This window comes from Astatotilapia calliptera, chromosome 12 (assembly GCF_964374335.1).
Source record: "Astatotilapia calliptera chromosome 12, fAstCal68.1, whole genome shotgun sequence".
NCBI lineage: Eukaryota > Metazoa > Chordata > Actinopteri > Cichliformes > Cichlidae > Astatotilapia > Astatotilapia calliptera.
Genome location: NC_137433.1, coordinates 5,952,092 through 5,970,175, shown reverse-complemented (window position 1 = coordinate 5,970,175; position 18,084 = coordinate 5,952,092). Strand labels below are relative to the sequence as shown.

General features: G+C 43.0%; 1 protein-coding gene across 1 annotated transcript in view; it reads right to left on the bottom strand.

Annotated features, from left to right (window-relative positions):
• The window catches only part of sema4c (sema domain, immunoglobulin domain (Ig), transmembrane domain (TM) and short cytoplasmic domain, (semaphorin) 4C), a 103,607-nt gene that overhangs the window by 33,814 nt on the left and 51,709 nt on the right, over positions 1-18,084 (bottom strand). Inside the window, exon 3 of the mRNA XM_026188233.2 lies at positions 14,642-14,845. Coding sequence (XP_026044018.1) covers positions 14,642-14,765 — 124 coding nt within the window. The 5' untranslated portion in view covers positions 14,766-14,845. The remainder of the gene's footprint in view (positions 1-14,641; positions 14,846-18,084) is intronic.

Below are 18,084 nucleotides of genomic sequence, written 5' to 3'. Positions count from 1 at the left end.
AAGAGATTCGGATATGCATCTAATATTTGCACAGCTCATCTCTCCAGAAAGCCTAATGACATTTTTGAATAATCTTTCTGACAAACGGCGCTCTGCTTTTACCGTTACCTTGGAAATAGGAGAAATAAATGGTCTGACACAAGAAGTTTGGTAAACAGTACTGTTACTAAGTTGCTTTTGCAGGACTCTGCCCTTGTTCTGAACTCAGTTCTGGTCTAAACACAAAGGGCTTTTGTAAATTGAGTGCTGCACCTATAATCAAAGAAATAGAGTACAACCTGTCAGTCAGAGGAAACTGTACGAACGCATAATATGGGAATTCTAGTTATGGTCCTTGTAGCACACTCTGTGAAGTGGCTCCATAGTGTAGTGGTTTACGCATTTGCCTGGTTTGATCTGGGGAGGAGACGTAAAAGCTTTTGGGATTGTGTCAAACATGTGGAGGCACCTGCTGTGGTGCCCCTTGTAAATAAAAGAGCAGCTGAAAGTAGCGCTACATGGTTATATAATCAATCTAATGCAGCAGTCCCCAACCCCCGGGCCACAGACCGATACCGGTCCGTGAGTCGTTTGGTACCGGGCCGCGAGAGTTGAGGCTCGGGTGTGAAATTTAAGGTTTTCAGGGATTTTATCGTTGGCTCGGTTTCCCTGGGTCTTTTACCGTGTTGTAGTTGTGTGTCTTATTTTGAAAGAAATATTTACGCGTTACCATAGCGACCAGAGAGCATTAAGGGGCAGAAAGGAGGACGTTACGCTCAATGTTGTTGGCGCATTTCACGAGGACGCTGCTAATAAAGTTACACACAGTGAATTTGTGTTTACTATTATATTTACAAAATACCACAGTTTTTGTCTTGGTCGTATCATTTTATTTTGTTGTATTTATCTGCAACACCATAAAGGCCTGTCCGTGAAAATATTGTCTGACATTAAACTGGTCCGTCCTGCAAAAAAGGTTGGAGACTGCTGGTCTAATGTGCTTATATGTTCTTCATACTTAGTTCATGGACTGTATGTGAAAAAAGCGTCATTGTGGACTACTGTCTTGAAGCCTCGCATTGAACATTTTGCTCGTGGTTCTTTGAAAATAAAAGACGTAGGTGAGTGCTTGGACTTGTCATTAACCCTCTCAGGTCTACGTCATCGCCGTGATCCTAACCGTTAAGTGCGTCCAAGTCATCAGAGGTTAACCACCTTTTATTCTGCATTAAATCTGTATTGAAGACACAAAACTAGCGACTGAAAACATAACTAATCAGGAAATAACGTCTCAAGTCAGACTCTTTTTCTTCTATTCTTCTATACAAGTCACCCCCTGCTGGCCATTAGAATCCCTTCTACAACACAAGGCTGGTTTTCTTTCTCAGCTGTTCCTGCAACTACTGCTGTAATTTGATTAAAATGACAAAATATTACTTAGCTCTTGTCAACTCAAGCTATCATCCTTTGACATGAAATAGCTGAACTGATTTGATTCATTCCAGGATTGTTTAATTTGTTGTGGATTACTTGCAATTTGGGGTTGTTTGTCTTTTTTTGCTGCTCACAGGCTGACACAAACAATCACAGAAAGATTATGACAAAAATCACAAAATGTTCTCTCCGAGCTCCCATCTGTGGAGAAATAGCTACAGTCGACTTTTTTTCCATAAAATTTTTAAAAAGGCACAGCTACTGTTTTGCTGTTCGCTCTCAGACGCACACACACACATGCCTACATACACGCACCCACATATACACACACACATGCGCGCGCACACCATTCAAATCCCCCGACAAGCATACAGACAAACTAGTGGTGCAGAGCAGAAGGGAAAGCTGAGACAGAGACGAGAGGAAAGAGAAAAAGGATGGTGTTTAGTTTTCATTATCCACACTCGTGTTGCTTGTAGTGTCACCTTGTTCTCCTGCTCCTCCCCTCTCTCGCTTTATCCAGGCTGATAGAATGTGTGCAAAATGCGAGGCGACGACAGCCAGCGCCCGCACGTAATGTGATCTCATATACTGAATAAGGATATTTCTTTTTTTTTGTTTTCTATGCCACCAGTATTTTCACATTTTCGCCTTTTCCCCCCCGCTTCAACTGAAAATAGCAGCTGAAATCCAGGGAGGGAGCATCAGGAACCGGTGTGTGATTTATGGTGTGACTAACTGCTCATGTGATGCTGTGGCCTACTTGGGACTAAATAGACTTATATACAAGGAGAAGCCTGTTCTGGTTGAAGGAGCACGCCATGTGTGAGCGGGTTTGTGTGTGCGAGACGAGAAAGCGAAGTTAAAAAAGAAAAAAAAAGGAGACATTTTGTAAGCTTGAGAGTGTAAACTATTTAATCCTTACAATGCCCTTGCTTTTAAGGTTCAAAGCCTTTTTTCTATTCTCTATGACCACTTGATACCAAAAACACAATAATGCTGGCACTACAGTTAAGCAGAACAAGGACAAGGGAACATCCCTAACAACCATTTAACCTCGCCCCTGGCCCAAGATTGCTTTGTTATCTAAGACAATTTCCAAAAAATGCATTGTTACAGCCAACTGGTGACACATTGTCCTGCTTTGCACAGACTTTGATCTCTTCTCCTTCATCTCAAACATATTGAGGCAGTGTTCCACATCTTGGTTGGCTCTGATTCTGTGAGTTTCACAAGAAATGTGTTGCTCTAAAAGGAGATGTGCTGACCTGTGAATGCATCCCTGCTGAAACCCAGTGATGATTGAAGACAGGAGAGCAGCTGAATTAATGGTTTAACAGCTGCCGTGACAGTAATAAGGAATACATACTGACAACTGCACACTTTGCTCAACATGTCACTGTTGTTGTTGGGATATAGTCATCCTGCAGCTACATCCTAGACAGGAACGTTGTGAAATCTGGCACAGTGATTGAAAATAGTCTCATTACACCTCAACTATTCTAGATTTCTTAACTATCTAACTAGCATTTATGTAAGGAACCATGTGTCTGGGGTTTTTCTTTTGGTTAAAGCTAATTCAATGAACCCCAGCACATCAGTTTCTACCATTACCATCACCAGATTATATGAACTAGAAAGTGACGGCCTGGTAACTACTGGGCGCTACTCCCTGACTGCTTGCAATTAGCTGCAGGTAGTTGCTGTAAAATCAATTGCTAAGGCCCCATTCACACGTGACCTAGAGGGCAGTCAGTGATCTCCGGGTAACCGCCTATCACTAGGTGAACCTGGCTGCCAAAGGAGCTGCACCAAGAACTTCCTTGTGATTGCTTTGGTTGCATTGATTGATGCGGTTTGCATGGAAGAGTTAGATTTGTCTGCATGTCCCTGCTTACTGAACAGCAAATCCATTGCTTGAAAACCCATTTTGGTAATGCACAAAAAAGTATGATTTGATCATTGAGGGGCTCTGGGGCAAAAATGCACTCTAATAACTGGTGCACACACCTGCAACAGATTTCTAAAAGACAAAATAGATTATTGTCCATTGATCATAGTTAAAGTACTTTGAGTGTGAGCTTCAGACCCTTGAATTAAGTTATGTATGTCTTTATTTGCTGTAGGGGCAAAACAGATGCAAAAACATAGCAAATATACCAGGTTTTTAAACCTCCAAGGTCTAACAAACCAATTTTAAAGCAGCATTTGGACCATCTTAGACCACTGAAAGCCTTTAATTTGGACAAGTTCAGCTTAAAGAAATCCCAAGTCGTAACATGTTTTGAAGGGTACAGAGAGATGGAAGGGAGGAGTGAAGATATAACCAAAGGAAGGAAGGGGATAAGTAGTGAAGTCAGCTTATTATCTGAAGAGCAGTGGCGTATAAACATTGGGGGGTATGTGCGGATGAACGGGCTAGATGAGAGTGAGAGGAGAGAGAGGGAGAGAGCGGAGGAGGCTTCCTCGGGGGAGAGCTGAACACATCTGCTGTGTTCCACACGGCTGGGCAAAAAAACTCCAGAGCTGACATGTGTACTGAGGTACACATACACACACACATTTGTGTGAAGGTTCTTGGCAACACAAATCAGTGCGCGCGTAAACATGCACCCACAGTGAATAAACACAGTAAAAGACATTGCACTTGCACACACACACATGCGTTCAAAGTCCCAAACAGCTCTCCAGGGTACCTGCTCAGTGACTTCAACATCCCTCCACCAACAGATGGAAAGTTTTGCTCCGAGTGGCCTGTTTGAAGTGATCAGCGGCTCTGTCATTAAGAGGCGATGTGGGCACGTGCGCTTTCCACCTTACACTGCACTGTGGCACCCTGAGGCTACCTGTGGGGTGCGTGTGTGGCTGGAGGTCGCAACCTCATAAGAGAGAGGGTTTGTTGACAACAAACACAAGACTTGTCCACAGGTGGTATGGTTCATCTCTGTGTGTGTCAATGGGACGGGAAAAAAAACTCCATCTACACGATCAGAAAAATCCTGAAGGAAGTATTTTGTACACACGGCATACAGAAAGGCGTCTTTCTTCTCTGAAAAGAACTCACTGTTCTTTAGACTGAATGTTATTTAAAGCCTGACACTTAGACTATTTTCAGATTTTTCCATCATTTTAAGGACCTGGTGATTGTGTGTATGTCTGAGGGCGGTTTGGGTTAAATTACAAGGCCTTTGATGCCTGGATAAAACAATCACAGGGAGCAGAAGAGAAGTGAAAATAAAAGAGTGCAAATAAAAAATGAGGAGCAAACATGAGGGGAGGTGTAATGAGTTTAACAGGCAGGGGAGCAATACAAACAAAAGAACAAACAGAAAGCCAGAGAGCCTGAACAGTGCTGCTAGAAACTGAACTTCGAAAGATCTTGAACCTTGAAATCAATTCAGTTGATGAAAAATCATCTGAAAACAAAATCTGCAAAACAGTGATTTGATGACTTTAGATGTCAAACAAAGGTTTTGCAGTTTTTAGACTAGTGCCTGATCGAACGAGGAAATTTAAGACCGATATTTGGTGATTTAAAACCTGATATATCAGCGGATATTTTTCGTCTTTCAGACACAGAAAACATAAACAGAGTTCTCAAACATTTATGTGCAGTTATTTTTGAGACCTTACTAATATCATGTAACAATGCAGTTAAAAGTTATGTCATGGATCACTTGACCTTACTGGGATCAGCTGATTGTTGTGTTTGTGGTTTTCCAAACAAACCACAAATACAACAACCAGCAAGTTGCAGAGTGCCCTCTAGTGGACACATTCTAGTGTATTTCTCTCTTCAAATCATCTTTAATTTTTAAATGATTCATTGGTTTCGTGGTGGACCACTGGAGGGCTCCACTCATACCCAGTGTACAGGAAGTGTGTTGCTGAGTTTTGTGGCGCGATGTAGTCAGTTGTTGTTAGGTCAAGAACAAAGTTGGCGTGAGAAGTGAGAGCTCTCGTGTCGTCTGTGTTTACCTCCACAGTTTATTGATTTATCGTTACATATCCTGACACTAATATATTAACAAATATTAGTCAATCTATATTGATTTGCTTACTTTTGGACCTGAGCCAAGTTTACAAAGAAAAGACATTAAACTGATCTCGTTGCAGCTCTCTTTTACATGTGACCAATCGGCGCATTACACGTACGTACAACTCAAGAAACGAATGTTTGTGCGTTTAAATAAGCCTACCCGGATCAGTACAACGCCACAACGTTGAGCTGTGTTGCACAGATGTGTCAGCGTGTCCTTGAATGCACCGAAACAGGCATTTCACACAACCCACATAAAACGACTGGAGTGTTCTGCAAAACTATCAAGTGGATGGCACAGTGCAGCGTACGAGAGGAAAACCTTGTCAAGGATGAAACGCTTTCATTTGTTTACTTTCACGTCATAAAAGTTTAGCAGATCAAAAGCCATCTCTTAAACATAGTATGTTATTGTTTCTTTGGATACAAAAACAAGGACAAAAATGTCTTCTTTGATCAAGTAACACAGATGAACTTAAACCAAATGCTGAAAGAAATCAAGATGTGACTGCATTTCATTCTGTATGCAAATGTGAGCTGTGTGTGTACTTGCTTGCATTTAGACCCATCATATGTGTGTATGAATGTGCACGACTCACTAGGACATGTCACGGTCAGGTCAAAGCTTCACCACCCTCCCTAATCTAAATCAAGCCAAGCTAGTCCAAACAGAGCTCCATTGAAGAGGCGGGACACGGGGAGCGCCTGTTGCTTCATGGCCGGGTGAAAAGCTCTCAGTCCGGGACTCGCCACTGCGGTCAGCTTCCACCAGCCTTCCAGCCTTCCTCTCACTGTCTGCTATAAATACACCCAGCCTCTTCTTATAGCTTCCAACCGCCTAGCCACTTGCACACTAAACTGTGATTAAAGGCCTATTTTAGGGGGCGCTTTGAAGCAGCGACAAAACGGCGAATGAGAGGCAGAGACAAGACAGACAGAGGAGGGAGAGACGCCGCTCAGCGCCCCCACACAATCATCCAGATAGACCCTAGCGTGTGCACAGACCTCCATAAGAGCAGGCACCCTTTTTGAAAGAATAAAAACAACACTGCTCTGACAAAGACACACACACATGCACGCACGTACACAGCAAAGCTTCGTCTGCTCAACAGAAGTTCACAAGGAAGGCAGGTGTACGACAGAATGAGAGCATGAAGAAAGACAGAGACATTAAAGGGAAAGATATGCATACCCTTACTAGCTGAATCTACCTATTGTTATTTAGGGCTCATTAACACTGAGCGAGTTTCATTGGAATTCATGTCAGGACCGACTCGATGCTGAACAAAGCAAAATAATACCAAATAAAGGGACAGGTTTTAAGGTGATACATTTCTTGTTTCCACGTGTAAATCCTTGTTTGTAGCATCTGTTTTCTGTAAAAGCTTTATTGTTGCCGCTTTTGATAAACAGTCACGCCTATAGAGCGCTCAATTCAGGAGAATTGGAAGACAGCGTGATGGAGTGGGAGGGGAGGAAGTGGTAAAAGTGGATTAACACAAGAAGAAGTGAGCCCATTGGGGGTGGGGGTTGGTTTTCAGGGGGGATGACGAGGCAAGATGAAAGGAAGAGGTGGGGGCGACGGCGGTGGTGGTGAACAGCCTAGCTCGGTGGGGTGTCGCCACTGCAATCCACAACAAGCAGAACAAATCAAGAACCGGTTGAAGTCAAGAGTACAGTTTTTCCATGCGTCATGGTTCAGCATGTATGAGCCTTACAGCGACGGGCACCAGCTGTGGTGAGCCGGGCCGCTTTGTGCACAATGCTGTGTTGATGACACACACAGAGAGATACAAGGGAGCCTGTGGAGTGGAATGGAGTTCGGGATTTTAAAGGCCACAACCTGCAGTGATTTCACAACAAAAGACACAAAGACTATGGAGAACTACAGTGAAAATGTGTCCTCATGCTGTACGCCAGCGGTCCCCAACCTTTTTTGCGCCACAGACCGGTTTATGCCCGACAATATTTTCACGTACGGGCCTTTAAGGTGTCGCGGAACCGAAAAAAAGAAGATTTATTCCTAACACACGTGAAAAGACCCAGGAAAACCGCTGAAAACCGATAAAAACCCTGAAAACCATACATTTCAAACCTGAGCCTCAACTCTCGCGGCCCGGTACCGGTCCGAGGCCCGGGGGTTGGGGCCCGCTGCTGTATGCAGTTAAATCTGGTTTAGACAGACACCAGTGGTCTGAGTGTATGCGTTTGTCCTCTTGTGTCTATTCATTTTCAATTCAGCGGCAAATTCTATTCAGGAATTTGCTGCTCAGAGTCTTGCTGACTGTAGTATTAACATTCAGCCACCTCAGTGACAGCACATTCCAGTTCTGACATTTCTGACGAGTATCATTATGTAGTACTTAGTTCAAGCATTTTTCTACTCATTTAATCACAGTGCAGCTGTGTAGAAGTGGACCTTCTATGCTCCATATTTTTATTAATGGACTGTGCTTGAACAGCCTCGCTTGATTTTACAGTTCAAAATATTCCTTATGTGTCTTACGTTGGGTTTCAGTGAACCCTCCCATCAGTTCATCCACAGTCTGAGAGAAGCATTTTATCTGCTCTCCCCTTCCCTACAACTTTCTTACTAAGTGATAATCGCAAAATAAAGATCTGAGGATAAGGACGGGGGAGCTAGAGGTGCCAGAGATGACCATATTAGCGATATCTGTTCTCAGTGACATCATATAGATGCAAAAATAGAAAAAAATACTAGTCGTTGTCCTCCCTCAGCCTCCTACTTGATGTTTCTTCTTGAGTCATTACATCCACAAGATTTTCAGAAAACTTGACCTTAAACGCATTATCTGTACATACACTGACCTCATTGTGTGAAACACAATAGGAATATTTAATATGAGCATGTGCCACTTTAACCCCATCAGTTGGCAGGCCATGAAAGAAGAAAGCAATCAAATCGACTGCTTAAACAACCCGTGAGGTGTTGTGCGTCATTCTTCATAATCTAAAACCGTTGCATACAGTTTGCGTCCCTCACTGCTGCAAAAAAAAGGTCCTTTGGATAAGAGTACCCTCAGACTGGCATTTTCATTTTAATGCACATGCCCACTTGCCCCCACATCAGCCCTCACGAAGTCAGAACGACAACAGAGAGCAGCGCAGGTCTCGACATTTGGTCCCGGCTGTTAATCTTCACCGACCAATCAGCACAGGGTCAGTGGATGACTGGCACTCAAGCAGATAAAAAGCTATGATGAATCTCCTCCTTCCATTCCCTCCCACTTTTGTCCCCCCACCATCTATCCTCCCAGTCACGCACAGCCTCTCTCTGCCTCCTCCTCTCCCTCGCTCTCAACCACTCATTACTGTAATTGGAGGGTTTGAGGAGATAAGGCAGAGAAACAGAAAGAAGGAGGGTAAAGAAGAAAGAAGGTTGAGAGAGAGAAGAGAGAGGTTTCTGGAGGTCAGAGGCCCAGCCCTTTTCCAATCTGCTTCTACAGAGTGTATGTGTGTTTTTTTCTCAATCTTTCTTTTCTTAAATCAAGAGGCGTACATTTGCTTTGGCCTTTCTTTAAAGATGCAGGGCTCATTTTCAGCATCAAAGCTCGCTAGGTTTTCAAGCATAATATCAAATTTGTAAGGGCTTAGATTCTACAACTTCTTTCTTTCTTTCCTTCTTTCTTTCTGTACAGCTGTGTTTTGTCAGATTTCTGGCTTACCGGCCTCTGTCATTGGGCTGGGGCTGAGAAGTTTATGTGTGGTTGTGTATGAGCGTATGTGAAAGCTAAAGCCATGGAATAAAATATGGTGTTCAGCAGAGAAAGTCAGTAAGGACTGGGACAGACGGTGGTGTTTTCAGCTAAAGCATTTTCTGTGGTCAATGGAAATTGGTCAGGTTAAGTGTGTGAAAGTAGTAGCTTAAAGCAACATAATGGATACTACAATCCAATCGAATCCAAAAAAGCAGGTGCAAAAAGAAGGACAAGGTCAGATTTGAGGCGCACAGACAACAGATATCTGAAATCTGTTCCACTTGTAAGATTAAGTAGCGAGGCGGGCAGAATGTTGCCAAGAAATCCCACAAAAAACGCTCGCCTGGTGACATGACCCTAACAGATGTGTAGACCTGGGTTAATGTCAACTTGACAAAATCAAAAAACAGTTGCTTGTTTTGAATTAAGAGAACAGCACATTCATTTCAATATACTTCCACTACCTTATAGACGCTACGGGAAGGTTAATTTAAAATAAACCCTATATTTGGTTTCTGGCTTTTCTGCCATTTGCACTACCACCGCACATCATTTCGCTCTTTACCGTTATTTGTACAAATGCCACCTACAGTGAGACACCTGTGCAAAAGTTGTTGCACTTGGAAAGACTTGCTGTGTTCCCCAAACCTTTTTTTCATCACCACATTTAAGCCCAGCGTGAGCACAGAGTGACAGGGAACTGTAGCAGAGAGGAAAAAGCTGCTACTTTTCATTATTCATATAGGCTAGTGCAGTGCACCAGTGCAGCTAAATTAAGCTGCCCTGTTCACAGACTCCAGTGCTATTGTTGAACTGTATTCCATTAAGCTCTTTATTAAAACTGACAATATATCATGAGCTAAAACTGTGTTTGTTCCTTCCAGCTGTTTGTAGGAGTCTTTCATTTAAATTTGTTAAACACCTCTGGCAACAGCAGGGTCAATTTCAATTTTAATTGCACCAAATCACAAGAGCATACACCCTGAGACACACTTATATTTTAAAGGAAAAGACCCTATTATATTAGACCCCCCACCCCCAAACAATTAGATGTCCCCCTCCATCCCAAAAATGCACAATCTAACCCTATTTTATTTTACCCCTAGTTTGCTACAAACTACTACTAGAGAATTAGTTTGACCCATTGTTAACGAATTAGGTCCTCCGGGAACCAGCGGGCTTCTAGTGCCTAATGGGTAAGTCAAAAAGTAGAAAAAGCAGACAGCATCTCAGTATTCATGGGTAAGAAAACCTTTTGCGAAAAAGGATGAATGAGCAACTTGTACAATATGAACATAAATGTGAAATATTATCCGTATAAAAGGGAAAAAGAAATCAAGACACATGCACTACATCAGGGTGCAGAATGAGAAAATATGAGCGAAAAATGTAAAGTATGTAAATTTTCAGCACTCATTAGCAGCTCCACGAGGGCCATACATAATGTGTGTACATAAAATGTCTCATTAGAAGCCAACAGTGATTTCTTTCCCCCCCCTCCACTAATGTGGCGAGTGGCTGGTGAGGAATAACAACAGGCCTAAAATTTCAAATGTCAACATGTGACTTTAAAAAAAAATATAAGAGGGGAAGAAGAAATAGAAGAAGAAGAGGGGAGATAGCGAGACACAGAGAGAGGATGTTTGCTTTTCTTCTCCTGCAACCCCGTGTAAGCCTCGTTTAATTGCAGGGTGTGTGAGGGGGGTGGGGGTAAATATTATCTCTTCAACCATCTCTCCCCTACCATAACCCAACTCACTCAGCAGCACACACACACACACACACACACACACACACACACACACACACACACACACACACACACACACACACTCCCCTCCTATACCACCTAAAAGCTCCAAATCCCTCAGACTGTCAACCAAGCAGTATACACACACGTATAAACAAGGGGAGATTAGATAGGCAGATTCACAACTACACACACACACACACACACACACACACACACACACACACACACACACACACGGACATCTCCCTCCAAACAAATACGTATAAACAGAACGGCCCTCCGTCGCTCTATATTTTCCTTCCGTCTTCTTTTATCATCGCCCGTCTTCTTGTGTCTGTCTAACACGCACACGCGCTCACATGGATGCTTCGCAGAGATGGTTAGGTGCAATGTGAATTGCTGGGTGAACGGCCGGCAGTTTGCGTCTGTGTTTTCCTCTCTCTCTGTCTATCCTCTGAAGCTACTTTCTGCCCTTTTAAGGCAGTTACTGACTGGCCTCTCTCCCCAGTCTCTCGCTCACTTTCCTGCTTTCTTTCCATTATACCTCCCCTCTCTCTCCCTCTCTTTTCATTTTGTCTCTCCACTCCAATCCATCGTTCCCTCTTTCTGCAGCTGTATCCCCCCCCCATTTCTCTCCTATCTCCTTCTCAGCACTGTAGCAAGAATCCATCCATATAAGTCATTTAACCCAGTAGCAGGGCCTGAAAATCTCATTTTTTTCCTTCCCCTCTCTTGCCAAGCGAAGAAATCTGTCAACAGGTATGATAATCCTGCTTGTTTCCAATGCAACTCATTTTGCATCAAGAATCTCACTGCACGTGAGAGCCACACTCAAATCAGAGATGACGTGACGCGATCTGCCTTTCTCCTATGTTTCATGATGAGATTTTTATGATGACTTTTATGACAGAGGCCCTCCCGATATGAAAGCGAAGCTGCACGAGAAACCACGGGAGTTGTCTTTCAACACACTTTTTTTCTAAAAAGGAAAAATGCAAAAAAAGGGTTATTTATTCCTTGGTAGCAGATGTCCCCGTTTCCCCTGTCTGGTGTGTCTTCGCCACAAGTGTATGCCAGCCAAAGTGTGTGCCGGCTAGAGTGCAGCAGCAGAGATCTGTGCTGCTCTGTGCCAGCGCTGGCTTCACTTTGTCACAACGGAGCATTTCACCACAAACTATCAACACCCTGCTGATTGTTTTTTCCCCCCATCTTCTCTGTCCTTACATTACACCAAAAACGCCAGTGATGAGGTGTTGTAAGGATATAGAAAAAAAAAGAAAAGGAGAATGGGAGTGATAACGGCTGTGAAAGAAGCTTTTGAAATATCCCCACGCTCCTTCGCCGCTGCCGCTACCGCCGTGCGCACCATTCTCCTCGAGAGCGGCTGAAATCGAAGCTGTTTGTGAAAACGCCATAAGAGCATTTCAGGTTCATACGATGAGCCGCGGCACACAAAGCAAAAGAAGGGAGGGGAGGGATAAAAGGCAAAAAAGAAAGAGCAGGAAGAGAGAGAAAGGGAGCGAGAGATATGGGATGAAAGGTGGGATAGGTGGAACAGAGAGGTGAGAAAATATACTTTTTCACAGCTTTTTCCCCCCCCACTTCTCTTTATAGTATTTCCCTAATCCCCAAGAGAGTGAGGCAGCTCTTCTCCCTGGAGGGATTAAAAAAAAAGACTATTTCTTAGCTCGCAACAATTGGCATTGTTCAGTGAAGAAAGCTGGGTTTGGCTGCAGAGGAGAGCTGAGATAAATGGTGCAAATTCAGCTGAGCGCTAGGATTATACTGATGCATTGTTTCACTGAGGGTCGATGTGGGCCTTATCTCAGAAAACCTCCACCTCTGATATAACGGAGAAATCCTCCTGATTGTTGTTATGGAATACATCTGTCCAATTATTGGTTTTGTATCCGATGCCTGACCAAATAAGTCATTTCAGTGACTGATCTATCAGTCTAATAAATCGACCTTATTGGCTCGGTCAGAAGACCGCATAAAAATGAAACATTTCTTTTAGAGGATTCAGTCAGTGGATATAATATCAGGGATGTGTAAATGTATCACCTTCTGTAACACTGGCCAGAAGTGGCTAGGGATGGGTATCATTTAGGATTTATCCGATACCAGTACCAAATCGGTACTTTTGAAACGATGCCGGTGCTTAAAGAATGGAGAACACAAAATTGGCCCACAAACCTCTTGGCTGTTTTTTTGTAAAAAGATAACAATGTTAGCCTTTTCTGCAGCTATAGGGGATTTATGGTATCACTCTTGGCTGGAAGCAGTGCTTAATCAATGGAAAAAACACCAATTTTGTCCAAAAACCTCTCATGTTTAGCTGTTTTCCACTTTTTCTTTGGTCATTTTAGCCTTTTTGGCCAGGGTGAAGGGAGCATCTGCCATCAAACAAGAAGACAGCCGCATGTAACTACGACGGTGTTTGCTAGTTCACCTTACATGCATTAATGTAATAACGTGGTTAGCCTACTCAACGTAAATTACACACGAACAACATTAAGCGACTCACGCAGAGAAGAACGGCTGCTGCTGCCATCATCCGTCATCATTTCTGCAACACTGGCAGGGCTAGGGGCCAGGACTCTCCTCTTCGGGTTTTTGGGGGATGTTGCTCCAGGTCCGATAACAGGCACCACACCCGCAGTAGATGTGCACGGTGTGAGGTCTCGCAGCAAGCTATCAAATACGGTGCATTTCTCGGCTTTTAAAAAAAACGCTATGCGTCGCCAGGTGTTTCATCGGATTCGAGGAGTTACCTCCTTTGCACAGTATCACCTTAAAGCACTTGTTGCAGGCTGCTGAGTTTGCATCTTTTGCTGTGAAATATAGCCAGAATTTGACCGCTTCGCCTTGGGCATTTTTAATCTGTATCTCTGCTTTGAAAGAACGTACGTACCTGGGCCCACCTACTATCCTCGGAAAGGTAAAACGATTGGCTAGAATCCAAAGTGTATGACATCTCAGGAAAAAAAAGCACCGAAATAAAGCACCGAAATGTGTGCTGCTTTTCGGTCTGGTTACTACCGATTATGTCAGAACCGGTGCCATAATAGCACCAGATACTGGTACCCATCCCTAGTAATGGCTTGTCTTAACAGGGCTGATCTTTGAAGGAATGCAGAGAATTCAATTTGGAGGAACTTATAGTGCCTGTAGGGCAGGGATATTTATGGTATCTGTGAGTGCATACTGTCAGCAACTTTGTATAAAAGTGTAGATGAATCCGAAAAGTCAGGTTGATTTGTCTTAAACCTGAATTCTTTCTAAAAGCAAGCAGGAGGTGATCTGTGACTAGATGTCTGTGACGTCTGTTGTGTCCTTAGGGTCAGATCCACGCCTTGTTCATCACATACAGTTTCAAAATACAAAGATGAAAATGGTGAAAACACCCAGGTCGAGGCTTTAGTATTCACAGTATATAGTTTATCAACACTATCACTTGTGTGTGTGAAGATATCAGGTGAAAAAAACAACCTATGCTAAAGCTTGATTGTAAAACTGAAAAAAAAAAGTAAATAAAAAATCCCAGTACATGTGATTGTTTCCACTTGGAGGCACATAAGCTTTAGTACTCTCTCACTGGGCCCACCCATGGGTCCCTCCTTGGCCTGAAGACAATATGTCAGTATGTCATCCCAAAATTATAACTTACTCCATCCCTATTACAAACTATCAGCTCTTATTTCACTGATCGCTCACCTTGATTTCGAACAGTCTTGCGCGGGATCGGGTTCCAGTTGAGGCCCAGCGATTTCTCCCATCCGACCAGAAACACCAGGAGGAGGACCTTCGTCCCCCACATACCTCCTATGGGAGCTCCCATTTGGCGCTGAGCGATGGATCGAGGGATCAATCAGTCGATCAGAGCAACTTGAGAGAACGGCCCAGCTCCTGGCAGCGTGCCTGGAGCAAAAGAAAAAAATCACATCAGCTGGAGGCAGCAATTCACTTCATTTTATTGGCTTAGCTGCTTATCAGAAACAATTTTGTCAGAGCAGTATTTACAACATGTGCATTTTTCAAAAAGCCACACAAAAGAGTTCACACACTCAAGCCGCTCTGAAAGATAAATGTCTCATTTTGAAAAGATGCAGAATATATTTGAACACTGTCATCAAAATCCACAATAATGCAAAAGAGGAGTGAGTTATGCAAATCGTTAAAGCCTACAAGGACATAGTTTTAATCGCTGTACGTGCCCCTGTTTGTGCCTGTCTGCCAACATAAACAAACTAAACATTTTAATGACTTTTGGCCAGGAAGGTTAGCAGCAAAGTTTTTTCCTGCCTCTCCCTCGCTCCGAGTGATAATCCAGCTATCGCCACTCAGAAAGCTCAGAAATAGCTTATCGCTAAACTCTTGTCAAGCCAATTCAGCGGCAGTATATTAAGCCGGGGCTGAGTTATCAAAGTTAACTGGTGCTGGCAACGCATCAAACGCCAATGTGGTGGGAAATGAATGTCGAGACAAGGACAATCCAATAGCACTGTGTTGTAAATGAATTGGCTTATACATAATGAACATCGAGTGTGCGGCTAGGACGTAGCATTACAGTCCAATAATGGTGCCTGGTGATTGACTTGTTATGATGCTGCAGGTAGGATTGATACATGAGCTATTTCACATTAACACCACACACTTCAAACTCTGGTTTTGTATGCCTGGAGGGTGTTAAACCCACGGTAATACCAAATGAATGCGTAAATCGGTCTAGCACCAAATTATTAAATAATACACAAACTCAGGAAGCTAAAGATTAAGAGACAAGCTCTTTTTGACTGATTTGTTGGCTTAGAGGTCAAACAATTAATCAACTTTTGGAAGAAAGAAAATCTCACTACTCGATCTGGTCACACTTATACTTTATTAAAGTTGTGTGATCTTTGTGTGGGTATTTTGCAGGATAAAACAGAGTGAATGGAAATTATTAAGAAAAGAAAAAAGCATGTATATATAAGAAATAGAAACATTTCTTCTCAGAAAAGGCTGCACATTGTGTCTTCCTGCCACGTCTTAGGCCAAAACCTGCAATAGCTTCAGGTTGGCTGCACCCTGATCTCTGTGGCTCTGCTGAGGTTGAAAACTAGTACATTGATTTTGTTCATAAGGTTGTACACACAATAAGCAGCAGAAGAAGCTGGCAGGAAAAAGAAAACTGACAAAAGGGGAACGTGTTTTAAAAGGTTACAAAATTTTCTAAAGCATCAGATACCAATTATGAAGCTGGAAACTGGGTTGCACAACCTCTTTGAAACACACAAAGGTCTCAAGAAAAGCGTACAAAATACTCTCTTCACAGTATTCGTTAACATTTTTTTCTCTTGTTTACTATTTCTTTACCTGTTTGTGATTATTTGGGAGACTCTTGGGAACAACTCTAAATGTCATTTTTATGTGCTGGACAGCAGCTGAAATATACAGAACTTCCACACACAGACAAATGCGCGCAAACCATCTGTAAGCTTCCCCCTCTGCACCTGCTGCTGCTGTGCATCAGCGAGCAAAATGGTGCTTTTGATGATGCGTGCTTATTGGAGAAGGGATCCAAATGACTTTTAAACAGGTGCAAAATGTCAAACTTTAACCCAGCACAAAGGCAGAAACCACCTTAGTGTGCTTAGCACGCAGTTTTACTCCTTTGCCCACATCTATTCCCACGTGTGAATAATACATTCCAGTGCTGGCAAACAAATATTTGGTCTATTTAGGGGATTGGCAGGGGAGGTAATTGAGATTTAGAGATCTGTGTGTGTGTTTGTATGTGTGTGTGCGGTTTGAGTGTGTAAGCTCACGTCTGCCCAGTGTGACAGTTATTGATTACACTTTTTAAAAGTATAAAAAAGAGATACCCCCACACCAGCCTTCTCAATTAACACGCCTTTAATTGAGCGTGCTCAAATGCTAGGTTGGGGTGCGGGCTCTCCGAGCTTTGCCATGGCAGGGCTACCAGCTTTATTGGATCGATGCTGGAGGCTTTGGTGTAGCCAACGCTTGAGTGAGCAGAGAAGAGATTGAGATGGCGGTAGAGAAATGGAGAAAGAAGAAGAAAAAAAAATCTCCCTCATCATCCAAGGGTTCCATCTCCAGGCTGAGAGGTAACGAAGTGAAGTAGACATCCCGAAGGCTGGATTAAGCGAAGAAGCAGCATGTAAATACTACAGAGGGGGAACGAGGAGGAACAGAGCGAGATGATGAAGAGGGATTCAAAGCTGTCTCGTCTGTCTGCAGAAAAGCTTAAAATTGCTGTATACCTAACTCTCTTTTCCCTCCCCCTTTGTCTGTCACGTCTTTTTTTGATCATCTCCTCTTTAATCTTCTCTGCTATTTCAACAACGGAACTGTTTAGCATAGAAAATATTGCCAGTAAGGTAAAACCGTCTTTTAGCTTGTGTAGTGTTTGCAGTAGAAAGCAGAAGTGCACACTGCAATTCATCCTCGAAGGAAGAACTTGTCACATGGTTAAGCTTCCAAGGCAATCAGTGCAAATATGATCACATGATTGTCTGACAAACTAACAACATGGAGTCGTAACAGTTCAGTGTCCCTAAAAAAGATGAACAAAAAACAACTCAATATTTTGGAATCTTCAAAAAGAAAATCTAACAGGATGCTGGTTTAGCTCAGTGAGTTGAGCGGGCGACCACGTGGCCTATGACCAAGAGCGGCCGGCCCGGGTTTGAACTCGAGCCACAGCCCTTTGCGCATGTCTGCCCTCGATTTCCTGTCTATTCTTCACTAAGTCTATCAAATAAAGCTAAAAAGGTCAAATGTAACTAATTATTTACGTCACATGTGTTCTTTTCTAGTTTTGGAACACGTGACAGCATTAAGTCAAGTCAACACCAGAGAAGTAAAGAGATTTCAATTTTCATATATCAAAATAAACCGTCTCATCTTGTATTGTTGTTTTTCAGAGCTGGCCCAGCAAAGAATCTCTGAACTGTATCCCAGCAGTGTTTGCACTCTCCCGGCCCCTGTGTCGGGTAAGCAGCTCGGCTTCGGTGAGTGCAGACATGCAGAGTGCCTGTACAGTTACAAAAATTTGAGCATAAATTTACCAAAAAATTTTTTAATGGTAATGCCTAATTTTTGCATTTATACTATCACAGATTAATTTTCTCAAATTCTCATGGTCAAAACAT